This window comes from Rattus rattus, chromosome 4 (assembly GCF_011064425.1).
Source record: "Rattus rattus isolate New Zealand chromosome 4, Rrattus_CSIRO_v1, whole genome shotgun sequence".
Taxonomy (NCBI): domain Eukaryota; kingdom Metazoa; phylum Chordata; class Mammalia; order Rodentia; family Muridae; genus Rattus; species Rattus rattus.
This window is the reverse complement of record NC_046157.1, coordinates 176,984,584-177,011,131: the sequence shown is the minus strand read 5'-3', so window position 1 is coordinate 177,011,131 and position 26,548 is coordinate 176,984,584. Positions and strand designations below refer to the sequence as shown.

Genomic DNA, 26,548 nt, shown 5'->3' with positions numbered 1-26,548 from the left:
TGACATTGTTAGCATGGCGTTCTTTAATAGTGTTAGTCAAGCTGAGCTTTAAGGAACACACCTACCGACTTCAAAGGGTTTGTTCTTAAAGAAAGGGAAATAAAGAGGAAGTAAGATTCCAGGGGAACTCGGAAGAAGACCGGTTTCCAGCCCGAGTCCCCGGATAATCTGACTAACCTCCAAACTGTGTTCTGAGAAAAACAATTGTGTCATGCGAAAGCACGGGCGCTAATCTAAAACACGCTAGTTCAAAGCCTCCGGGCAAAGAGAGGGACACAAAGGCAGGTACTCTCTCCTCTAATGAACCCCCACGTGGAGCGAGGCTGCTGCTGGGTGAGCTGCTGCGTGAGCCTTTGAACTGACTGGGGTTCAAACAGCGAAATGTCATTTCACACTCCACGAGCCGAGACAGCGGATCTCTGAAAACTTCCCAGCTCCAAAAAGTTTGCAGAAAGTGTTCTCTTCTGGGACTTCTGGGACCGGGAACAAAGGAAGTGGGATCTGGGGATGGAGATTTTTTTTTTTCCCAGACAGGATGAACCATTCCAGAAACCCACAGCTGGCTGTGGGCAGGTGGTTGCCGCTTCTGTGCTATGGCTACCGCTACTGTTCCGTCACCACAGCAACGCCTCGATTCTTGTCCTACCTGCACCCGAAGGCACAGGATGGCATAGGTAGTTGTTTTCCATAGTTCAGGATGCAGCGGCAAAGGCATGACTCCACGGGGTCTCCTAGTATAAAGGCAGCGTGGCGTCTTGTCTGCACTTAGGGCACAAAGTCACCAGGAGCCCTTGGGCATCTTCTTCTGTACAGAGATTATTGGAAGGAAATGGAATGTCAGATGGGTCTGGTGACTGTCTGGATGCTCACCGTCATCCCCAGGAACACAGGTTTGAACATGGATGTAAAATCTCATTTTCTAAAATATGGAGCTTGTGTTGTAGAGTCCACCTGTTACTGATCTTATAATCGTCGGGGCATTTTTAGAACCTATCGATGTACCCGACCATTTCACTCAGGGTTGTCAAAAGATGAAAACTGACACCAGAAGAAATAAAATAAGTTAGATAAAATAAAAATAAAAATTCCTGGACTGGAGAGATGGCTCAATGGTTAAGAGCACTGACTGCTCTACCACAGGTCCTGAGTTCAATTCCCAGGAACCACATGGTGGCTCACAACCATCTGTAATGAGATCTGATGCCCTCTTCTGGTGTGTCTGAAGACAGCCACAGTGTACTTATATAATAAATAAATAAATCTTTAAAAACAAATTTCCTATTTTCAAATGGTAATTCCCAGCCCCATCTGGGAAAAAGTTAAACAAGAGATCTTACTTTTGGTCAGTCTTTATTGCTATAACAACATACCTGAGATGGGATACTTTATAACGAAGAGAGATTATTCATCTCACAGTTCTGGAGGCCTATGGGCAAGATACTGCCACTGGCTGGGGCTCACGGTCTGACCCCATCGTTTGAGAAGTTTGAGCAAAAGAACGGCCACATCCTAAGAGGGGAAGAGAAACCAGGAAAGATTTCAGTTTAATGCCTTCATGTCAGGCTCCTTACAGATCACTAGGGACCAGGAACCTGGAGTTCACATGGGCGCTTTGTATCTCACTTAATTATCAGTTCTGACATCAGTACATCTATATTCGTTTTCCAGAAAGGGGTGCTTAAGCAGAGAGTGCCTTACCCAGCCTTATCAAAGTCTAACAGTGTGGAGGTCAACAAAGAGTATGCAATTTGCCATCCCAGTGCCAGGAGATCTCAACGGGAGGCTTATTTGTACTCTGAGGGTACCTTACGGGCAAAGCATAGAGAGAAAAACCCTTGGTGTGTCTGGCGAACCTACCTGGCTATTTGAACATTTGGAAACAGTGGCTTTGAACTCCACCCACAAGGCTCCAACCTTGGCAGGATGTGGCCACCCACAGAAAAGGTGTTCTTGGGTTCAGGAGCGAGCAGGCCTTCCACAGAGAAAGCTGAGATGTTGGCTCTCACACCATGAAGAGCCAACAACATGTCTCTCACTCCATCCCGTTCTCTTTGGTTCCACACGTTCACTGTGGATTGAATACGGGTTCTTCCCTCTGCCTGACAATGCTTGAAGAGTTTAATCTCTATTAAGAGAGTAAAAGAGGGTAGAAACTTACTGTCCTGTTTGCAGAAGGGAATGTTGCCAAGTAACTAGGTTGCAGAAGGGCCGTGGGGTGATCCCTATGGTTGGGCGCTGCTGACCGGGTTTGCAGAAGTAGAGATGACCCCAGGGTGTTGTTAAGTAAAGTGTCCACAGACCCATATCCCTTAGAAGAAGGGACAACAGGAGGACACACATGGGCATGTGTCTCCATTTCCGTGTCTTGCCAGCAAGCAGGTAATTCCCAGATATGCCTTTGTTCCTCAGAAACAAGAGCTACCATGAACTCCCTTTCAACCGCCTGATTTGTGGTGGTGGCTGCAGAAAATGGAGCAAGACCACATTCCTAAGGAGACTACAGCTGTGGAATGCAGTACGGGCTGGGTGAGGCAGTCGGCCTGAAGATAGGGGCTGGGGGTGAAGCCTGGAGGTACAGCATTTGCCAAGCCTAGGTGAGGCCCTGGCTTTGAACCCCAGCAATGCATATAATAAAGCAGCAGCCCAAAGCTGAGTGAAGGGGAAGACATCGCATATGCTAAGTGCGTACGAGTCTGAGGACTTGCATGTCACACGGTCAATTCCCCTCTGCCACCCCTGGGCTCACGCAGTCCCCAAGGTGAAGAAGAGATGTAATTTAGGAGTTAGGATATGGTGCTTAAACCCCTCAGAGACCAACATCATAATGAAACATGTTTGCTCACAGCCTCGGAATCCACACAGGGCTTTCCCATAGAATGCCACTGTGCAAGCCTGGCAGGATATTTGTTCGCTTCTTTCTTTTGTTTTTTCCTTTTTACCTGACACAGTGAGGTTCAAATTCAGAGCTACCTCCTCCCTTCCACCTTCCTTTACTTACTTTGATCAAGAGAACCTTACATAATACAGCACACACGCACTGAGTGTCTGTGTGTGTGTGTGTGTGTGTGTGTGTGTGTGTGTATATATATATATATATATAGAGAGAGAGAGAGAGAGAGAGAGAGAGAGAGAGAGAGAGTCTTCAGTCTAACCATTCTGTCACTCCTGTCTCTCTGGGGACAAAGGTGACATTTGCAGAGTGGTTGGCCAGAGTGCTGTCAGGCCAGTTTCTAAGATGAGTGGGTTCTGAGACAATAAAAACAAAAGTCCAGTCAGTGTGGGTAGCCAGACAGAATCGTCAGACATGCCAAGGGTTTCTATCTCTGTATTTTATATATCTCATATATACAAGTATTTTATAAATGGTTTCATAATCCAAACGGGCATTTTAAAAAGTTATTATTTCAGGAAGGCTGAGAGAAGAAAAGATTCATAAAAACAACGTAAATTTCTTTTCCTTTGGATCACTCGTAAGTGGCCGCCGGAGATACAGAGCCACCCCTCCGGGATAATTGCGTGTCCTAGGAGCGTCCTGCCTGTGGTTAACCTCCAGAGTCAGTGTACCTAGCACTCAGGGTATGTGGCTGCGGGCTGTGGTCAGATCAGTTTCCGTTCACATTTTGACTTTTACAGATGTGAAACAAAATTAGGAACAGAATCATGGCGGTCCGTAGTAGTGGCCCTGCCCACTAATGTGCCAAGAGAGATGGTCTCCTTTCCTGCCTGGGTCTTGGAGGGGCCAAGCATGTGCAGAGCACACTCAGAGGCTTGAGATCAATCCCTACCAATGCCCCTGTGGAGAGAGGGGGGAGGGGAAGAGAGAAGAAAATAAACAACCCACAGGCCTATGTCACCCTTCGGTTCTTTCTCAGGCTGTGCTAGGAGGTCACCTTTGCCAGTCTTATCAGCCTCTGGTAACCCAGACACTGACTGGGTCTTCGTTTTTATTCTCCCAGAACCCACTCATCTTAGAAACTGGCCTGACAGCACTCCCCACTCTGGCCAACCACTCTGCAAATGTCACCTTTGTCCCCAGAGAGGTAGGAGTGACAGAGGGTGGTTAGACTGAACAGAGAATGCTCTACAGCTGGAAATACAAGTCAAAGACAAGTTCCCTGTGGAGATTCCTGCAGGGACACTGTCCCTGGGAAGGCCCACTTGCTCTCCTTTATACCGACCAAAGGTGGCTTTTCGTAGTCACCTGTGAGGGGCAGTAAGTAAACAGTGCTCCCTAGGAATCAGAGGGTGCAGCAGTCAAACCCCTAATCACTCTTTTGTAGCCTGGAGAGCTGGGAAATAATGCAGTTAGCTCAGAACTGTGACCTGTAAGAACAGAGGGACAGCTGAAACTCACAAAGCCCCCAGCAGGTTTTATGACCTGAGCGAAGAAATGCTTTCGGTGGAGAACTAGGCTAGACTGTGGTGGTGGCAGTTAATGCTTTCAGTAGAGAAATAGGCTAGACTGTGGTGGTGACAGTTAGATACCCAAATCCAGGGGACTGAGTTGGCATCCTGTTTGCCTTGTTGGGAGTCACCTCCCCAAAGTCAAAGATACCTGTACTCAAGCCCTAGCCCAGGGTCTGTTTCAGAAGGAGCCACCAACCTGAAACAGCCTTCAGCAGCTAGCAGGTACCTTCTGTGTGGCTTGCAGTGATTGTATTGTTGAAGGAGGGAGGAGGGCAGCGTTTGGAATGTAAAAAAAAAAAAATTAATTATTAATTAAAGAAAGAATTGGCACATAATTAATTAACTAAGATTTGACCCATGTGATGAATGAATTTTACTGGATACCAATCTCTTCATCCAACTTAAAGATGTTACAGGGAATCAATGAGACCACAGTTGGTTTTTACCTTTTTATAACGTTGGGGTGGGGGTGGGAGTGGGGGTGGAGGTGTCTGTCACCATCCGCTTTTAAAAAGCAAATCTGAATTATCTTATACAATGTAAAAAAGGTCAGGTTGCAGATTAGAACTCAGTCACTTGTTGATTTTTTTTTTTTTAATTAAACATGGGACTTCAAAAATTCCCTTCCAGGCTCACTAGAATTCTGATTAATGCTAGTGGCCTCATAGGATGATGGTAAGTGAATGGTTAACACGGAGACTTGAAGGCCTCATGAGATCCTCCTGGGAATGCCTGAAGAACACGCTGGTTATGTGTTTGGTGTGGCAGACACAGAAGTACTGGGCCACATATGTCTTGAGAAATGATCACAAAAGCCATCTTTGGCTGGTTCTGGGGCCACCGGAAAGCCTTCAACCACCGGAGTGAGAGAGTCCTTTATTTCTTTGGTCTTGAAAGCACCAAAAAAGCAGCCAAGGACTGTGCAAAGGTCCTACAGGAGAAGCAATGTGAGATCTCCAGGCTCCGCGCTGTGGAGCTCTAACCTACTTGCATACAACAGAACACAAATTGGGATCTTAGTTTAACCAGCGTGGCCCGCAGTTAGCTTGGTAAATAGCCTACAGGTGCCCTAATGGCGGGACTCTGAGCAAGATGATGAACAGCTTTTTTAAAAAATTAAAATTGAAAACTTGAATTTTTACTTTCAATTTAATCATTGATAGCGTTTTTGTTCACTTAATAAAATAGTCATCTCGGACCCCAAATGGCGAATTAAAATGTTTCAAGACACCGATTCACTCTCCATTTGCACCAGCTGCAGAAATCGCCGGTTCTGCTCAATCCCTGGTTCCATGCGACTGCTGCCTTCCGAGCTCCGGGCTCCACTGGTGGCGACACCACGCAGTGGAGCAGCAGAAGCGCGTCCTGCTCTCCGGGCTCTGGGCTCCGGCACAGAGGCATGCATGCCCCTTGCAAGCTGCAGAACGAGCGGCCCTGAGCGCTGAAGGCTCTGGCTGCTTCCTGGCCGGCGCTCACGAGCCAGCTGCTGCCGCCACCACCGCCACCGCCGGAGACACTGCCGCCCCGTGCCTGGCGCGCTCCAACTCCTCACCGCCCGTGACCCGGGACAAACTTCTGGCTGGGGCGCGGTCCCTGTCCCCGAGGCCAGCGTGGGAAACCCGAGGCGCTGCCGGGGCGAGCTAGGGTCGAGGGTGGCGCCCCGGACCGTTGCTCCTGCCCGCCCAGTCCCGCCCGCATCTTGGCGGTGGCCGCCCCACGGAGCCCGCAGGCGCCGCGCAGGCCGAGCTGGCCCCGGGCCGGGGACACGGGCGCTCGCGCCCTCTAGCGGGCCGCCGCGGCTCCGGCCCGGCCGTGACGTGGGCTCCTTCCAGCCGGCCTGCGGGGCATCGCCAGTCAGTCGCGGAGCAGGAGCCCCGCGCGCAGCCGGCGCGGGCTCGGCCTTCGGCGCGCCGCTGCCCGAGGTGGCTGGGGCTGCGGGAGAGGCGGCGGGCTGCAAGCGCGGGATCACAGCCACGGCCCCGGCGCCACGGGCGGCTCGGTCCCGATCAGGGGCAGCGCTTAGGCGGGCTGAGCACCGGATCCCAGCGAGGATTTGGACTCCCCGGGCGCGCCCTCCGCTCCCTCTCCCGGCGGCGCCAGACTCTAAGCGGGGGCCAGAGGGAGGGCAAGAGGATCCAGGACGCCGTCCCCAGGTCCCGGAGCCGCCGGACTTCGGACTTGTGCAACTGTTGCCACTTTGGGGTCTGGTGTTTCGCTGCTGTCGTATCTACCCTGGAAGCCTGCAGCTTAGGCTCGCGTCCCCCTTGGCTTCCCGAGGCTACCGGCCGCCGCCGCCCCGAGGCGGCCCGGCGCGCACTCGGCACCATGAGGACACTTGGGACTTGCCTGGTGACTTTAGCTGGACTTTTGCTAACTGCGGCCGGGGAGACATTTTCAGGTAAGCGGGACACCACTATCGTTCCCGGGGCGCCTGAAACGTAGGCGACCCCCGGGTCAGAGAGTCGGAGGCGAGCTTCGGGGCCGGGCAGGGTTAGGCAGGACCCGACCCGGCATCGCGTAGCGGGTGAGCCGGGCTGGCGGATGGCCGGAGGGAAAGAGCCGCCGAGCCCCGGCGCCCGCACAGCGCACGCAGGAGCCCGCAGGACAAGCACGGGCACAGGCATAGGCACCTCCATCTCGGCCCCATGTCTCCACAGGGCCTGGACTTGTGCATGGGGCTCTGTGTTCCTGGGCGGCCTGGGCAGAAAAGGCAGAAAACTTTGCCTGAAGTTCCCCGCTCTAGCCGCCGGGAGTAGGCGCTGCGCGGGCCTCTCGACCCCGGTGGCGGCCGGGGTGGGCTGCCAGGGCTCAGTTGTGCCTGCAGCGACCTCCAAACCTAGTGGTGTAGCCCGCGACCTCCCCAAACTTGACCTCCTTGCCTCCCCCTGCCCGGCGCGGTGGGCGACCTCAGCGGGTCCCCACGGGTGCAGGGCTTCCCTGTGCCAGCGGTCTCTTTCTGCACCGCGGGAGGTCTCCGAGACCCTAGAGGAATCTGCTGCTCCCCAAGCCCTGGCCACTGTGGCTGGGCGCCCAGAACCCACCCTCGGCCTCCCTAATGGTGTGCCGCGGGGGTTGTGATAACTTGCTAACCCAGCCCGGCTGCGCTGGGGTCCCAGCTGAAAGGAGTGGAGCGGACTGGCTGTGTGCACCAAGCCAACCCGAGGCTATGCTCAGCCAGGCTTCGCGAGCCTTGAGGAGCTCTTGGTGGAGACAGAGGGATGTGGACATGAGTCAGGGTCAGGCGCAAGACCTAAGGTGGCACAGAGTGCCAGGGCTTCTAGGATCTTCTGTCCCAGGAGGACGCACGTGGATGCTTGGCAAACGCTGACAACATGCGCACACTTCCTCGTGTTTGTTAATTTCATGAATGTCCACACGCGATGGTGGCAGTGGAGTTTTACCTTTCTCTTTTAATAAAAAGGCCGCGTTTAACCTTGAACAAGAATTGCAAAATGGGGTTTTATGTGTTTTCGGGAAGGCTGAATAAATTGGTTTTTTTTTTAAAAAATGGTGAAGGGAACTTTCATTAAAGTAAGGAGTGCCGTTTGCAAATAATAAAGAGGCATAGACCTCTGGCCAGAGAAAGCATCAGGTTTGCCTTTCTGGGCATCGTGGGATGCTGGTCCTTTGAATTCATAGGCACAGAAGGTTCTATCAGGCTTGGTGCTGAGCAGCAAGACCCTTGAGCATAGCTGGTGGCAGAGAGGGAGGAGAGCGGGTACTCAGCTGTGCAGTGCCTTGAAAGAAACCCAAACGGCCGCCAACTTCCATAGAGAACCGCGCTTCCTCTAGTTTAGTATCTCCCTGACAGTGTGGAAATCGCGCTGCTGAAGAGGCTTTGAGGCAGGCACAGCTGTGTGATATAAAGTGGATACAGATTTTGGCTGTGTTCTTATTAGTGAGTAATAAAGGAACGTGTTCAGTTTGGGAGCCTCGTAACTCGGGATGAAAAGCTAAGTTTGAAGAAGGCCTTGGTGATGTTTTCTCATTATTAACATGCCTAAGTCTCTTAGATAGGATTTGTTTAAATTTAAGCTGTGTCGAGTATCATTGTGACGAAGTTTTACATTGTGTCTAAGGAGGTGGCTGAAAGTATTTATATGGTTCAGCGGTATTCTTCTTAAAGATCCTTAAAGGATCGTTTTGGTGTGGATGGAAACACCTTTTCTTTTCTATCTGGAAAGCGAGAATTATCTTTCTATGTTAGTGGGGGGGGGGAGAAAATGAAAGGCCGTGTACAAACGACTTAGAAATGTTGAGAAATTTAAAACTTGAAGTTGGCAAGGCTCCCATTTGGGAAAATCGGGCTTGATGCCGGACCTCCAGCGGCCCCCTCCCCCACGCTGGCTTTTGGAAAGCACGGGGCCAGGCATCGCTGCCCTGGGACACTGGGGGTTGTAGGGTTTATTTTGTGCATGCTGAGAAGATTGATGTCGATGGTGTGGCACTAGCATCCCCTTTCCACACCGTTCTGCAGTAGCCCGCTGCTTTTGGGCTTAGCGTCCCACTGTAAGCTCTCTGAGGGCTCAGCACCCACCCCACCCCCATCCCCTCAGCCTCCCATAGAACACTTAATTTAGAGTCTTGGACCTGACACCTGGCACTCACTGTTTATTTAGTAAGTTACTAGTGCGAGGCACTGCCTTTGGCAAGCTTTGAAATGGTCTATGAACTGACTGGTGTGACAGGGAGAGGGAGGGAGAGAGGGAGAGAGAGGTGGGGGAGGGATCCCCGAGAGGCAGGGTTTGCTCGTAGGCAAAGGCCTTGACTTGGATGCTCAAAGCCCTGGGATCCACACCCAGCCCTCTTCTCTCCTACAATCTGAGCTGACGTTTTCTTCTTGGTGTCCACCTCACAGATGAAACCATGAAGTTCATGGACTCATCTTGGCCACCCCTCCTCCATTGCTTTCCTGCCTCTTAGAATGGGTATGGATTTAAGCTCGTTACCGGTCCTTTATAGAAGTGAGCTAGGCTCCCCCTACCCCCAGATTTTTTAAATAGACTCACTATAAGGGAAAGGAATTAAGATTTGGGCCCATGTGGATTTTATAATGAGTAAGTGTTTCACTTAAACATATTTTCCATTTTTTAAGCTATCAAATTATTAGGCAAAATAGCAATGTTAACTGTCTCTAGGCTTAGGTTATTTTGAAAAAAAAAAAAAAAACCCATCTTCTGTAAAAAGACATAGACTAAGGCAAAAGGACGGGGAAATAACACGGCTTAAGCAACTCTTTTCCATGATGAGGAGCCAAGGAGTTGGCAAGCTATTCCTCTTTGACCCACTTTAAAAAGCCAACTTGTAGTAAGGTTGGGCAGCGAAGTGCTTAGTTCCCTACACAGGCTGATGTGTGAAGTTTGGAAAGCTTGGCTTGCAGAGAAAGGACAGAGTTGGCTCTCTGTTTCCACTCTGGTACCGGGGATATCATTCAACCAGCACAACTTTGTGACCCTGCCGGCCCTCCACACACGTTTGGTTCTGAATCTCTCAAGGAGCTTAGGGGGAATGTGGGAATCTGACTGAAGTGCGCGTTGAGTGTGAGGGCCCCTTGCTGCCTACGGCTCATTCGTTAACGTGGGTTAATTTTTCTCTGTTCCGTCGTAAGGCATAACCACGGGGGAAGCAAAGGGGGCACTTTGCTCTTTGGTCAGTGTCTGCAGTCCTCTGTGAGTATGGAATGATTTCAAAACTCAGCCTTGCAGAGGTCTGTTGAAGGAATGGTAGCAAGTCTGTTCAGCAGGCCAGTGTCTTGTCTGGTTTGGACAACTACCCTCATGACGTTCCACATGTGTGTGTGTGTGTGTGTGTGTGTGTGTGTGTGTGTGTGTTACATTCACTGGATAATTGATAGGAAGAGATACCTCAAGTATCAATCAGTGAGCTGGAAAGGAATGTGCCAGGAAATTACTATAGCGTTGTATCCTTGGTGTTATGTGCTTGTGAGGAATTGTCTGAGCATAATAAATTGTTCTGATGCAGAAAATTACAGGTTTTAGTCTATGTTGTGTGGGGTTATTTTATGAGTTTTCTGATAGGAAGCTCCTGACACACAGTGAAATGTGGATACTTGAATCCATACCTGGAATATTTCTAACAGATTTTTCTTTTCCTTGAGGAACCACTGGCTTTAATTATGTCTTCAGATTACGTGTGTGAATGAATCACAGCCTTTAGACTTGGGAGAAGTTGGTTTTGGAATATCAACAAATCTGAGGCACTTGTCTACTAAAACCCATGGTGTACTTAAGTTTCTCCGCACACCATAGTGCTTTCTTGGCGTTATTAGGGCACATTCTAGTGAAGCAGCTGTGTTTTAGATCAGTGTTCGTTTTCTTTTAGAGATTGTGGATTAGATTTCATTACATTTCCTAAGATGCTATATTATTTAAGTATTTGAAATATATTTTTCATTTCAGAAGGATGGGCAGGAATCTTTAGTGAGTCAAATACGTTTGGATAATAAGTAAGTCTTCCCTGTGTATGTTGATACCCGAGGAGGCCAGTAGAGGGTGCCACGTCTCCGAGGAGCTGAAGTTACAGAGGGTTCTAAACCAAGCCGTGTAGGTGCTGGGAACAAAATTCAGTGCCTCTCTGGTCATCGAGGGCTCATAACCTCTGAAACATCTTTCTGGCCCCATGAGTTGAATACATTTTAAGAACTTTTTTTTTCTAAATGTAAAATATTCTTAGGTAACAATTACCATGTCTTTCTCTTTCATTCCAAGATCCCCCCTTTTTTTTAATTTTGAAAACCAACTCTTCCACGAATTTTCTCCATTTCGTGTCTTTCTGTCTCCCTATCTCTATGAATACAATGCAGCCCTGCTAATGGGCTTATCTCATAAGCCAGAGAAGGTTTAATTATGGCGGCCTTTCCAACTCACTAATGAAACATTTTAAAAAGATACAAAATGCTCCGAGCCTGCTATTGTAAGGGGACACAGCTTCTCTGGTTCTTAAAATACTGTAGCGGTTTTAGGTTTAGTCGTTGGAAAGTCAGAATTCACCCTGTAACTCAGAGGGAGGTGGGTGGGGAATAAGTAGGGCTGTCTGCACTGGGTGTGGAGAAGGAAGGGCGTAGTCCAGGAGCTTCCTGTCCCACAAGGCACCGCATTTCCCTTCGGTGGGGCAGTTGGCGAGTCCAGGGTGTAATTAAGGGTCTGGAAGTTTGAGGGAGAGTGAAAAATAAAGGCAGAAAACAGGAGGGAAAATGTTTACTAAGATGGACTGGCCCTGGGGAGGGCCTTTGCTACTGTTACTTATGACAAGTGGGTTCCTAAGACAGTAGAGACATGGCGTGGCGTCCATGCATGAAAACCCTGCAGCCTTCTGGTTTTCCATGGCTCTGAGTTGGGAAGGACTACCTGGACCCATCATTTCCAGAATTGCTTCTCCTCAGCCCAGTGATGTGATTCGGAGGGCCTTTGGCAGAGACCAGTCTTGTGGCCATAGTTTGAGACAAGTTGTTTCGGAAGAGAGCATCATCCTAAAGTGTGGTCCATGGGCCAGCAGCCAGCATTCAGGAGGGTGGGAAAGCTGCAAGTTCTCATCTCTTCAGCAAGAGCTGGGGTCAAGCCCTAGCATTCTGTTAGAACAAATACTCCAGGGGATTCTTATAGGCCTGGGGAATCTAAGAAACAACATAGAAAAAGACCCGAAATGATCAGACCACCCTAACCGGAGCTGAGAGGGAACTGGGGTGGAAAACATAAAGAGTATGGACTCCTTCCTTAGATGTCATGTTTGCCTCATCAGCATTCGGATATGGGGGGACCATGGTGACTGTGAAGTGGGACCACAGGGGAGGGACCACCACTTCAGATAGCAGCCTTACCTAGAGAAGATACTAGACCTGGCCAGCCGAAGAGGTTAACGACAGAAAAGGGCTGGAGAGATGGCTCAAATGATTGCTACGTGTGTACTTAATGTAAAGTTTGAATTAAATTGTTGAGTTCAACTGTAGTGCCCAGTCATCGGCAGCCTCTCCTGGTTGGAAGTGCGTAGAAGATGCTATCGTTTCTAAGAAGGAGCCACCCCTTGGTGCTTATTAAAACAGTGCCCTCACCTCAAGTATTCATTGTGTGCGCACTTGCTGTTTCCACAGCCCCGTCGTAGGGTTGGATAAGGAACAGCAGTTGTCAGGATTTTCAAATCCACCAAAAATTAAAGTGGCAGAGATGTCTCTGGGGGTGACCTGGGTGCTCCCAGTGTGACAGTCAGAACTTTAGTACAGAGCTGTGAATTTGGGACTTTGGAATTATACTTATTTTCCAAATAGAAACTAAAAGGTTTCTGTCTTCTGTTTGAAGTGTAGCCACGTGTATCCAAAACCAGAGCCTAGCTTTCTGGTCGGCCACCGGAGACAATCACTGCATCTCTGGCATCTAGTGCTCCAGGTAAAGGAAAAGGGATCGTGAAGGCACCGTAGATCGACTTGAACACATTCTAGTGGGTGTGTTTCTCAGAAACAGAGTGTTTGTCAGGACCCAGCCAGTTCCCCCTGCCTCTTCTCTTGCCGTGATCCACCACTAATCACTAGTCCTAGCCGTGTCCCCAAACCCACCTGCCTGAGCCAGGAGGAACATCCTGGGCTCATTAATTTACAGCCAGAGAAGGAGACAGCGGTTAGCGGATCCCCACCTGCTTCATATGTTATCAGCCAACTCATTATTACAGAATTAAATTCTTCTGTGTAAGCTGTTGGTTCTTCAGCGTGGCTTCTCCTGTACTTTTGTGTGACTCCCTAGTGACCCACGGACGACTTGAAGCTGGTCTGGGGCCATCATTCCAATTTCCCCCTTGCCTCTGTGATTGTATGGTATGCTGATTTAGTCTCTGCAGAGAGCTGGAATTGAGCGGCAGCCGTCATTTGCAAATCAAATCAGAGTTCCCGATAACCCTTTGGAGCACAGCAGGTTGTATGCTGTGCAGTCTGGGTATGTATGTGACTTACAGTTGACTGGACAGCCCATGGGCAGAAGCTTGTATATGGCATTGTGGGTTTAGGTATGGAAGTCCAGAAGTCACTAAAACTTGCTTGGCAATCTGATCTAGCCATTGTCCTGCTTAACACTCACAGTGGTCATTAGCCATGAGTCATTTCTGACTTTTTACGGGAAGCACAAGCAAGGAGAGGTAGAGGGACAGGGGACACTGCAGCTTCCTGTAGACGTGGGGATCAGAGCAGGGGACTTGGCCTCACAGCCAGGCTGAGTGATGATTTCAGGATGTCAGGAGCAAATAAATGAGGGCAGAGGAACCAGAGTCCTGCTCAAAACGAAGGCCCCAAAACCTTCCTCCGATGAACAGGCCACTCACTGCCTAATAATGATTACATCACCATGCCATAGCCTGAATAAAAGCAAAACATTCATCTTTTCTGAGCTTCAAGACAGAGGAGCTGATGAAGCTCCATCTATTTGTTTTCTGACGGGTGAACGTTTTTAATCACTTGTTCAATATGCAAAACGTGAATTTATTGCAAACAATAAAAAGGACATTTCAGCCTGGCTTCCCGTGGCCATCGGAGGCCTGACACATTTCCAGGCTTCCCCTCTTGGAATCTCAGTGGCATCACGGGTGGGCTTTCACAGGGACTAGAGAAAAATGGACGGCTCCCAGTGCGGAGGAGTCCTCCTCATCTCTCTTGTAATAATTACATGCCTGAAATGTGCCCGCTGTACACCACACAGTTATAAAAGTGGTTTAAAGCATCCCTTTAAAATAAATACTGCCAACGCAAAGGGCTACGTTTTAATGCAACTGTGTTTAACACGAAGTAGTTGCTCAGTAAATGTTTGCTGTAGTCCCCTGAGAAGAGAATGAATGCTAAACCATTTCAGCTTGCAGCTCTGCCCGCCCCCCACCCTTCCCGGTCCTGTCAGGTTTGACATTTTTAAGCCTTTGGAACATAACCTTAATAAAAGAACCAGGTGTGGGGTTAGGGCTTGGTGCTGCTATCAGTTAATGAGTGTAGAAAGATTCTGTTCACTAAAGGAAAACTAAAAGTGCAACCTTTTTTTTTTTTTTTTTTTTTTTTTGTTAACTAAATATACAAAAGTAAGCCTGTATTCTTATTGTGCATAATAGGAATTTATGACTCAGGTGTTACTTTAAAGTAGAAATTTGATATAATACTCATCAAAAGGTGACGTTATCATGCAGTAGATTTGCCATGCTACTCTTTACTTACGTGGTGGTGTCTATGAAAACAGCCACAGCAATGGACTGGCCGGGGGTGATTCAGTCAGAAAAGTGCTCACCTCACAAACACAAGGGCCTACATTTGACCCCCCGAAATCACGGGAAATGCCAGGCTTAGTAATGCCCAGTACTGGGGAGACAGAAACAGGAGGAATCCTGGGGATTGCTGGATATCTGGTCTAGCCCAATGGGTGAGCACCAACTAAGACCTACACACACACACACACACACACACACACACACACACACACACACACACACACACATACACACACACACACACACGGTGGGGAATAACAGGTCCACTTGAACCTGTAAACACACGTGCACACATTTGTAAACAAAAAACCAGGGCATCGCCTGGCAAAGGCACCAAGGTAGGGAGTATGCACACTGCCTTTTGTCTTTTCTTTCAGTCATGGGAGTTTCCTAGGTCGAGTTCCTTTGCTGTCTCGAGAAACTATGTCCAAGAGCAACATGGAGAGGAAAAGAATCATTCAGCTTAAGGTCACACTCAGTCAACTAGGGGAAGACAGGGCCGGAACCCAAGATAGGAACTGAGTCAGGGGCACTGGGGAACAATGCTGACTGGCTTGCTAGGCCAGTGTCTTTACTTGGTCCAGTTCCCACCACCCCCAGTGGGTGATATCGCTCACATTCGCAATCAGAAAACACCTCATAAACATGGATACAGGCCAGTTCTTGTACAGGACCCACTACACTTGAGGCCCCCTGGTAACCAGATGAGCCTTCACAAGGATGAACTTAATCCTACCCCTGCAGAGCTCTGAGTGGATCATGGTAATAGCAGGCTTCCTGAGTCTTCACATGTATTACCCTATTCCTCTCCCTTCAGGGTCCGGTCTTCTCGAGTGATAAAATGTCATACACAGGGACCACGTCCACAATAGTCCCAGAGCTGTGTTTTCTACTTCTTAGGAAGGGTAGGGTAGGGTGTAATTTCACATGGACACTGGCATCCATGGGTATTATGTTCTGGGTCTCTGTGCTTTCACAAAGGAACAACACCTTCCTACATCCGCCGTGATGGTTATAGACAGGTTAGCAAGAGGAGCGCATAGGACATTTTTTGGATTAAAGTTTTCGGTCACACAAGAACCTTCAGCCATTATGATCCAAAGATGCCAGGGAGCCTGTCCATTTCTGTCTGAAATTCAGGGAAGATGGACAGCCATGAAGAAAGGATAGTAACATATGATCAAGGGACATCCAGCAAAGTCCGTCTGTCTGTATTTTTCTTGGCCTTGGTGTGAGGCAGGGTTCCTCTGGGGAAAAAAAAAGTAAGGGGGATATGGCTGCCCAGGGCAGGTGAGGTGGGAGGGTGATGACATTACCCTTGGTGTTAAGGTGAGGACCAAAACTCCTGACCCCACCTCACATTGAATCATTCTTTTGTCAAGTTACCTGCTACACTGGTTGATTCTGTGTGTCAACTTGACACAAGCTGAGTTATCACAGAGAAAGGAGTCTCCCTTGAGGAAATGCCTCCATGAGATCCAGCTGTAAGGCATTTTCTCAACTAGTGATCAAGAGGGGAGGACCCCTTGTGGGTGGTGCCATCCCTGGGCTGGTCTTCGGTTCCGTGAGCAAGCCAGGGGAAGCAAGCCAGTAAGTAACATCCCTCCATGGCCTCTGCATCAGCTCCTGCCTCCTGCCCTGTGTGAGTTCCTGTCCTGACTTCCTTTGGTGATGAACAGCCATGTGGAAGTGTGAGCTGAATAAACCCTTTCCTCCCCAACTTGCTTCTTGGCCATGATGTTTGTGCGGGAATAGCAACCCCAATTAAAACACCTGCTCATTATTTTACATTTATGTGTTTACTTTTTATTGTGTGTTTGTTTCTGTGTGTGTGTGTGCGCACACACATACTACCACAGTGCATGTATAGAGGGAGGTGTGTCAAGGTCTGAGAATTTGTGGGAGCTGATTGTCTCTTTCCACCCTGTGGGTTCTGAGTATTGAACTCAGGCCTTCAGAATGGCCACAGGTACCTTTATCCACTGAGCCTGGATTTGAATTCTCTTCCCACCTCTGGACAGTCAAGAGGCCTTGGACATGCTGTTTTGCTTTACTGAATTTCAGTCTCTTCTTCTGAAATGATCTTCGTAGGATTACTATAAATAGTCGGTATTTTAGTGAACCACCTGAGGGGCTGTGGCTGTGTGCATGATGGTCAGGATAGGGGCATTGGCCTTGCTTGTCTCCCATGTGTCTGATGGGTGTCTTGAGCAAATTTCCTATTTCTGTAGGTCAAGGAAGGCTGAATATTCCTTGTCATTCTTAGGGTCCCTTAAGTCTCCACTCTTTCTAAGGCTTCGGTGGCTATGGTTCTAGGTAGCTGGATATGTGACATGTGAATGTGTATGTGTGGCTGTTTACATCATGTCATGACAGTTAGATCCTAAATTCCTGAAATTAGCACACTGGTCACCTCAGAGCTGTGGGAAAGTCATTGCTACCGAGGCCACAAAGGGAGAGCAGAGGTCGATAGCCATAGAAGACAGTGGTGGACAGGTGCCATGCAGTCACCTGGGGTGACAAGAATTCAGACTCCTGGCCTGAAGAGACTCATTGATCTCTGGAGCAAGACCACAGAGACAGGAAGAGCGACCACCCCAGGAGCTACTGGGGCTCAGTATGGAGAGCCACTGCCAATGTACAGAATTTACCACAGTTCCTCACTAGTGTTAAGGAGTGTCTGAGGATGACTGTGGGCATTGAAAATCCGAAATTCATGTGTGTGCGTGTGTGTGCATGTGCGTGTGTGTGTGCGTGCACACATGTGTGTGCATACATGCATGTATGCTCCCGAGCACAAACATACCTGTGCACCATGAAGCTCCCACTTTCTTGTGTCAATGGAGAAAAATGAATTTAGAAACAAGTTGTTTTTTAGAAACAATATTCCATGCCAGCCTCCAGGTTGATGTGTCTGTAATGAATGTGGCATCACTCTGGAATGTGGGGGGGACATAGTCAGAAGGGAAAAGGCAGTCCAGGGTCCTCAGAGCCCCATGGTTTTAGCTCTCTTGGTTTCCAGATCCAAACTCTTTAGAGATGACTCATTCAGAGGAAAATCAGGAGACAAGATAATCTGTGAAGTATTTTGGGACTATTGCTTCCCTGTGCATACTTCTGCCTCTCATGCTCACTGAAACACACGGACAGCGAGGAATAATTTGCCGCAGGGGGTCCCCTAAGCAAAGGCGGAGGCTTGACATTTTCTGTTCCTCCCTGGCCTGTTCAGACACTTGAAAATTTCACTTCCTTGTCATTTTGGTCAAGGAAGAAAGGCGCTTGTCAAAATGTGTCTCTAGCAGAGGTGGTTCATTAAGCTATCTTTCCTGTGACATCCCTAATAGGACGTCACCTTGATAAGTCGGTCTCTTTGCATTCAGACGTGTCATTTGGAAGATGAAGGCATTTGATCCAAGTACCTAGAAGATCTGTCCAGTTGCTTAAAGAGTAGGAAGATTAGCTTGTCCGGAAGTACAGCATGCAAGAATGAACCGGGGGTTCTGGTTGATCACTGTCGCTCCAAATGTTGGGACCATGGGGACCCATCTGAGAAGTGTATCATGGACCCTGAGGTGCCTAATGAAGAGGGGGGGTGCTGCAGGCTGGGTGGAGGAGTGTGGAGGTGCATGTCTGCCACAGGCTGGAGCTGCCCAGGCCAAGACGCTGTTTCTCTCTGCACCAGGCAGTGTGGTTGTCAGCCTCAGGTGCCACCAAGGGCTCTGAGGCAGTTGGCCTACTGAGGCTGTGATTCTCGCTGTTAGGTTGGACAATAGAGATCGGCCTCAGTTCAGAGGCTCAGAATGGACAATGATGATCGATTACCATAGACTGAGCCCTGATTAGGGGCAAGTGTTGTGTGACACGCACTTAAGTGTCTACTCACCCCAGATAGGGAGCCCATGGCAGACCGAAGTATGGTTACCGCCAAAGTCCAGTTTGGTGAACCAATGACTGACTTACAGGAATACGGGTGAGGAGCAGAATACTCTCAGGAGCAGACATGACTCACCACGGACAGCTGCATCACCAAAGACCACTCCAAAATGGGTGGCAGGTCATGAAAGCTGGGAACCTGGAGCACACGCCACAGCCTGCAGGGAGCTCCACACGGAGGAGAGTGTCCTTTCCTGGGGCCTCAGCTGGTCTGAACCTTTTCCGCTGGTCTCAGTCTCCATTGCAGAGTTTCTTCTGGTTTTTGTTGTTGTTTTGCATTTTTTGTGCAGTTCAGGCTTTTTCTTCTGAAAGGGTCTCTGTTTTTATCATTTACTCTGGCAGGGAGTGGAGTAGTGAATCAGGTCAATTTCACTGACCCCACCTCCTCACAGAACTCCCCCGTAAGACGGACTGTTTTGATGATGGCGTCATCTGAAAGGGATGCTGGAAGAAACTGTTACAGAACAGCTAGGCACATAAGTTGTGGGGATGTGAGATTCTCAAACCTATTGGGGCTCAATAGCTAGGGGAAGCCGGGCTGGGAGGACCCACAGAGGCCCTGAGAGGTCAGAAGGTTTCCACTCCTGATCAATTTGAGTCATATGAGAACCTCATAACTCAAGCCCCATGAGGACAGTTACCTTTCGCCGAGCGTGTGGACTGCAACGAAAGTGTGGCAAAGGTAGTATGGCTGGAGTGATGTCAAGTGGGGCATATTACAGAGCGAAATGGGCTGTGCTACAGAGCCTTGGGGGTGTGTGTTTCAGAGCTGTGTGGGGACATATTACAGAGCTGTGGGGGTGCATTACAGAGCCATGCGGTGTTGAGTTGAACTGAGGTGTATTATATTGTAGATTTCTATGACCTGCTGGAGAGATTTCCTTCTGCACCTTAGTTCCAAGAGAAGGGGTGATTCCTCTGAGTGGTTAGTTTCTTCTCAGCAAGCCATTGTCTGAGGTAACCCCTCACCGTCCTCCTGTTGGGCATTAGAATGCACTCGGAGGTCTATTCTACTGTGCGAGAGCCATTTTCAAACTGAGAGGAAGATCCTGCCAAGCCGTCTCACATCAGCAAGAAATCAAGGGGTTCGCAGGCTCTCCTCACAGAGAAGGTCACACGAGAAGGGCTGCCTCAGAGTCCAAGTCTTCAGAGGATCTTTTCTCTCTGTCATATTTCTAAGGAGCAACAGGCAAAGTTCCTCCAACTCCAGTAGGGAGAGAGATTCCACTCCCCGAGGGCATAGTCGGGCCCTGTGACTGGGCTTCGAGGAGAGATAGGGCTGTTCCCAGTGGATGGCATCCAAGCTGAAGCAACTAACACCCGGTCTGTCCTCTGTCTATTGCTCCTGGTTTCTGGATCCTTTCCTTGGCCCAGTTCCTAGTCTCCCTTCGTTTTCCTCAGCTTATTTTAACATGCTTTTCTTGTTTTAATCTCATTATACTTATTATAAATGCACTAAATCTTTTGGGAACTGGGCGGAGGTGGCAGGAAGGGAGTTCAGGCCTTGTCATTTATTTGAATCATAATTCTAAAATGTAACTCCTGGGCTTCTCTCCCCCCTCCTCCCCATGCACTCATTTCCTTTGTTTTGTGTTGTTTTAATGACAAGAGTCTCCTGCTCTAACCCTACCCAGCTTAGAATTTACTGCACAGATCAGGGTGGCTCTGAACTGGTGGCAATTCTCCCACCTCTCCCCATGAGGTGCGCATTTATAGCTTACCGGAGATAGGGAGTGCAGGAGCAGAGATTATCACAGAGCCGCAGTAGCGCTCAGATTCATCACGTGATGGATTGCGGTCTAGGGCTGGTTGTGTAGCTCAGTGGTTGGGAACCTGATGAGCATGGGCAAGTCCCTAATTCTCAGCACCGAAGGGACAGCATCAAAGCTTTTGGTTACGTTTACGGGGTGGAAAGGCTCAGGGATAATCTAATTAAACATTTTATGCTGACACAGTGAAAAAAAATTAAAGACTCTGAATTGGAGAGAAGGTACATTGATTTGTTATCAATGAGTAACTAACGGTCCATCGACTTAGCTGTGTGAAAACAGTCAGTGGAAGTAACTTATTCATCTGAAGTAACTGTCATCTCTGAGGCTTACTACCTCAGTCTGCTAGCCCAGGCCTGGTCCCAGAAGCTTCTCGCCTCCGTACAGTCTTATGTAGGCCGAGAATGTTTTCGGTCTCTGAGCCTGACTGCTGAATATGCTCACCCTTCCTAGCTCTTTCCGATCTCTGTTGGCTGCTTCAGCTCAGCTGTTCCGCCTCAAACTCCTCCCCAAGCTGACTGATGGAGTCTGGTGTCTCTCAGCTGGCAGTATTCAAGACTTGAGAAAGGAAGTTGAGGTTGAATGACTGAAAGGGAAAGGTCAACCCTACTGCTCTCTGTCTTCAGAAGGAGGAAGCCGCTAACCTCAGTGGACCCAGCTGGAAACAGGGTCACCCGGTGCCCTTGCGGTTCATGAACTTGCTTCAGATTATCAAATGACAATCCTTGTCTCTGGGGCGTCCGGCAGGTAAAACAGCCTGTCGAAACCCCCACCAAAGCCCTGTGAGTTCTCACCCTGGCTGGGCCAATCACGTGGCCTTTGTTCACTTTGTTCCTATGCTAAGGGAGAGGTGACCCTGTGCAGAACACAGTGATTGTTTGAATAGCTGCTGCCCCTGGAGCCCTGGGACCATCACCATTACCTGCAAACCCCAGAGGGTAAGGCTTTTCCCAGCCCCAGTGGCTCTTCCGTTTGAGATTCTGACTCAGAAATGGCCATCTTCCCCGGCTCATCTCAGGAGCCTGGTAGAGGACGGATGATACTTGCACCATGCCTGGGTCTCTGAGGTTGTTTTCCAAGGTGTCGTGCATTTTTTAAATCCCCTTGGTTTTATTCGACGTATGGCACTGATGTCACAGAATGTTTCAGGATGTCACTCCGATAGAGGGAACAACTAATTTGGGATCCTTCTGGCCTCCTGGGTCCAGGTCCCCTCATCTCATCTCCTCTTATGTTGATTATACTTTTAAGCTGTGTTCAGTATAGACTTCATGTTGATGTTAAAAATAATTCTACAATTGTTGTAGACCCAACACCGCAACGTACTCACTGCTATTTCACAGCCCCCGGAATAGTAAATTAGAAAGACGCTTAGCTCTAAGCAAATCGAATAAAATTAATTAGCGATTTCTTCACATTTTCCTGAGCTGAGAAGGGCAGAATGCTGTTTGCTCTGCGGTTCCCTAGTTTCCTATTCTAAGTAGAGCTGTGGTTTTGCAATTCCTGTGCTTTCATCTGACTATCTGATTTAAGCAAAAGGTTTGGTCTCTTTTTTTTTTTTTTTTTTTCGTTTTAACTTTTGCTGTGATAAAATAATCTGACAAATTCAACTTAAAGAGAAAAAGAGTTTATTCTGTCTCCTGGTTCCAGTGTGTAGTCTGTCATCTTGGACACACAAGGCCCAAGAGCTTGAAGCAGCCCGGGGAATCTACAATCAGGAACAGAGCTAGACAAATGCCTGATGCTCAGCTCCCGTTCTTTACTTACGTGGTTCAGGATCCTAGCCTAGGAATGGTGCTGCCCATGGTGGGCCTTCCCACTGTCTCGAGTGTAAAGTTTGGTGCTATTGGTCTCAGGAGCAAAATGCTTTATGGAGATGAGGAGACAGCCCAGTCAGTAAAGCCCTTGCTGCTCACATTGAGGATGTGAGTTTGAACCCCAAAACTCACCTAAAAACTTCAAGTGTGATGGTACATGCTTCTAGTCCTACAAGTGGGTAGACAGAGAAGGAAGATCCCCAAGGCTCTCTCTAAGGAGCAGCCAGCCTGGCCTTCTGGGAAGTTCAAGGTTAGTAGAAGGCCCTGGCTCATAAAGCAAGGTGAATGGTACCTAAGGAATAACACTTAAAGTTGTTGTTTCACTTATACACACACATACACACACACACACATACAAACACATACACACACATACACACACATATACACACACACCACACACACAGACACATACACACACATACACACACAGACACATACACACACACACACACAAACACCACACACACACACACACACACACAGACACACACACACACACATACACACACACAGACACACACACACACACACACACACACACAGACACATACACACACACATACACACACATACACACACATATACACACACACCACACACACACACAGAGATACATACACACAGACACACAACATACACACACAGACACACACAGAGACACACAGAGACACACACACAGAGACACATATACACACATACACAGACACACACACACACACACACACACACACGGTAGCACATGGTATTGGTATAAAGTGTATTTTAAGAACTTTACTGCAGGCTAAGCAGGCCTTAGGTGTGGCTGAAGACTTCAGCTCTAACAGCCTTTGGTCAAGTAGAAGTGTGTATCTGTATTTCAGAGTCTCTGGTTCTAGGAAGGAATCTGCTAGAAGAATCTAAAAACATACTTTTTTTCCTTTGCGTCTGCCTTTTGCAGACTTTTTGAGAGCACGACATCACAATAAACTGCATCAATAAAAGCGAATATTAAGCAGGTATTAGCATTTTCAGGATAAATTTACAAGTTCTTACTAATACATACTAATTGAACACCTAAGATGGGTTCGGTGTGCTATTTCCATGCTCAAATACGCCTTGCATGGGTCAGATTCACAATGAATTAACAAAATGTGTTTGGGCTTTTGCTAAAGTGACTTGACCATAACAAACCTCAACCAACACAGATGTGTGTAAGGGCTTACTTTGTCCCAAGCCAGAGGGGACAAAGCACGGGCTTTCTTCCTGCCGAGAATGGCGGCCATATACCAAAAATAACGAGTCCTATTTGCTTCTGATGCCAAAGAGCATATAATTTGTTTCAGGTCTTCTGATAGTAGACCAAGTCAAAGAAGAGTAGATATTCTAATGTTCTGAGTACCTGAAAACACAGGAGTTGGGAAGGGTAAATCTGGAAGATCAAGTTCTCAGCCATGGGCTGCTAGCCATGTGTGGCCACAGTAACATCAAGGTCTCTCAAAGGGGTTGCCTGGTTCCTTGGGGTTTCAGCTCTGAATCACATCTGTGCACCCTGTCTGGGTCGGTCTTCTACCATCTTCCCAGGCCTGCTTTTACTTCAAATAAACACGCCAAGAGTCCTTGCTATCTCTTTATTTATAAACGAGAAGTCGCTATTTGGCTAGCTTGTTTCCTTCCTGGTATAACTTTTAAATGCTGGCTGTGCTGTTTTCTGATCAATGCCTCCCACCCATGATTCTTCCCTCATTTTAATACTCTGCAACCAGACGTAGTGGGAAGGACTGGCCTCTCTGAGGAGTGCACAGATAGTATGTTCGAGAATGTTCCAGAATTGTTTGAAAGGCATGCACGGTCTCTTCCCCAAATGGTACTTATCCAGGACTAAATGCCCAATGAAACGGTGTGATGGCTTTCTGTCCCGCAGCCAGGGCCCTTCTGAGGGCCCTCATTTGTGGATTCTGTCTCTCCTCAGTGTTGAGGATCCAGGGGTCTTAGGTGAGGGCTCGCCTGCCCAGTTTATAGTAAAACTTGAGCGGCATGCAGGGCACACACCTCTTCCAATTGTGTAGAAATGGGGGGGGCAACTCCATCCCTGGTGATGGTATAGTGAGGACTTGCATAAGCACCCCTCAAAGTTGGGGGAGCACTCTGGTCTGCTAGGCAGCTCAGAGGTTGAACAGTCATGCATATTCAGCACTGTTCACAGAAGAGGCAGAAGAAATCCTCAGCTAGACTCCTTATTTATTCTATTCTTTTCTTCTCTTTCTTTTTTTTTAATTAGATGCTTCCTCTGCTAGTGAGTCTTTGAAAGTGTCTTTCAGCTCAGAGGTACGTGTCAAGAAGGAACGTCTCCGAAAACCTGAAGGAAGAAGCCAGCTTTGAATATTTATTTTTCCATTTTAAAAAACAGGACATGGTGGCGTTGGTGGCTTGGCATCCGTGCCTTGTGTTTCCTTCTTAAGAACACACCTTCAGCTCAGATACCCTTTTGTCCTTGATGCCCAGACATTTCCTGGCCCCACATGGGCATATTTGCTGCTGGGTCCCAGAATGGCTTTTTTGTTGAACTGGGGTGTGGTTCGAACTTGGGAAGTGGCCGGTTTTGTGTCTGTCTGGGAAGTTGTGGGGCTCATGTCTGCTCCCGTTCCCTGGTCTTTTTCTTCTATTCTCTTGTAATTCTGTTTGTCTCTGTTCTGTAGCTTTTGTTTGTTTGATGCATTTTAGAGAAAGCAATGAGGACCCTGGTATCAGTCACCCCCAGTCTTTGCTAGTCCTCTTGGAAGCGTCAGTGGATCTTGTCTTTCTCTCCTGCAGATCTTAGCTGGGACAGTGAGCGTTGATCCAAATGAGATAAGGTAATGAGTTCCTATAGTGAGTGCATACCTCACAGTGCTGGGTCTGCTCAGGGGCTGGGTTGTGCTCTGGCCACTTACTGGATGCTTACCACATCATTGTTTAAAGTGAGTTTGTATTGCCTCATTGAATACTCAATAACACGACCCCTCCCCCCACACACACATACACACACTACCATTTCAGAAGACCGGATATACAAGTTCAGATGCCACTGAACAGAATCAGCCACATTGCAAGGGACGAAGTTGGGATTCGAACTTGATCACCTCAACTCTGATGACACTACACTGTAATACACGTCGAGGGTTCGTGATCCAAACAACGCAAGCCTGAAATGCTCCAAACGCTTTCTTGAGCACCAGTGTGATGCCATGTGGACAGGGCCGCATTTGGTGCCCGTGGTAGGCATTTGTTGGAATGCTGGTGCACTAACAGCGCTCTGTAAGGTTGCCTCCATGGCCTGTGTAGGAGGTGTTTAGGAAACAAGTGAGTTTGGTGTTTAGATTCAAGCCCCATCCCCAAGGTAGCTCATTATATGCGTCTGCAAATCCTGCTAAATCTAAAAATATTTGAAATCTGAAGCACTCCTGTCTTGGGACTTTGGATAAGGATTCTCAGAGACTCATATATAGTATCTATGCTTATTAGCCAGGGTTAGCTTCATGCTACACATTCGCTTTTTGAGCATCCTAGATCATTTTGTATGCTTCTCTGTTCATTGGGTCCTGGTAAGAGGTGTGGGCGCTTAGACACAAAGGGTACTGCCACCTGGGTAGCAGACATAAAGACCCAAGGGGACACCTGGTGTCATCCTCTTACTCAGAAGGATCTCTCCACTGTGCGTGATGGCCTGCAAGATCTACCACAGGTTTCCTGATCCAGGAGACCACAGAGTAGCATAGTCAACAAGCCAGCTCTGCTCAGGAACAAGATGGAGCAGACACTGCAGGAGGCGTCTTGTTTTGGTGAAGTGGTTTTCCATAACCAGGGCACCCCGTGCTGAATTCTGGGCTCCATGCTGCAGCGCCTGTGGGTAGTCTCTTGGGATTATCCCTGTTTGTTCCGTGTACTTTTAAAACCAAGGTGCTCTCTTGCATACTGGCAAGTTCACCCCCAGAGCTGTCCTCATGTGCGTCCAACTCAGAAGGAGACAACTTGTACTGTCTTGTAAATATTGACATAAAAAGATTTTGGGAAAGTTTTTAAACACATCCTCTCGAGAGAGACATCGGTTACCAAAATGTCTGATGCTTGCTCCTGTCCATTGGAACTACAGGAGTAGAACAAGCTTTCATTTAACTGATACAATGTATACCTCATTAAGTTTTCTCCTTGAGCTGGCTTTCCACAGAGTTGTATCCTTAGGCTCGAACATATTTTTCTGCTTGCTTATAAAACTACTCTGCGGATACATATATTTGAAGTTTTAGCTTCATCTTTAATTTTATGAAAGCGTAAAACCTTAAGTGATAAATTTCATTCAACTGAGTCATCACTAAATTTATCAGTATGAAGCTGAATTATTGTTAAAGTTTATTAGGA

At 48.2% G+C, this 26,548-nt stretch overlaps 1 protein-coding gene across 1 annotated transcript in view; it reads left to right on the top strand.

The window, feature by feature from the left end:
- The first annotated feature begins 6,279 nt into the window (after positions 1–6,279).
- Positions 6,280–26,548, top strand: part of Ptprm (protein tyrosine phosphatase receptor type M) — a 681,698-nt gene continuing 661,429 nt past the window's right edge. The window contains exon 1 of the mRNA XM_032901727.1: positions 6,280–6,805. Coding sequence (XP_032757618.1) covers positions 6,733–6,805 — 73 coding nt within the window. The 5' untranslated portion in view covers positions 6,280–6,732. The remainder of the gene's footprint in view (positions 6,806–26,548) is intronic.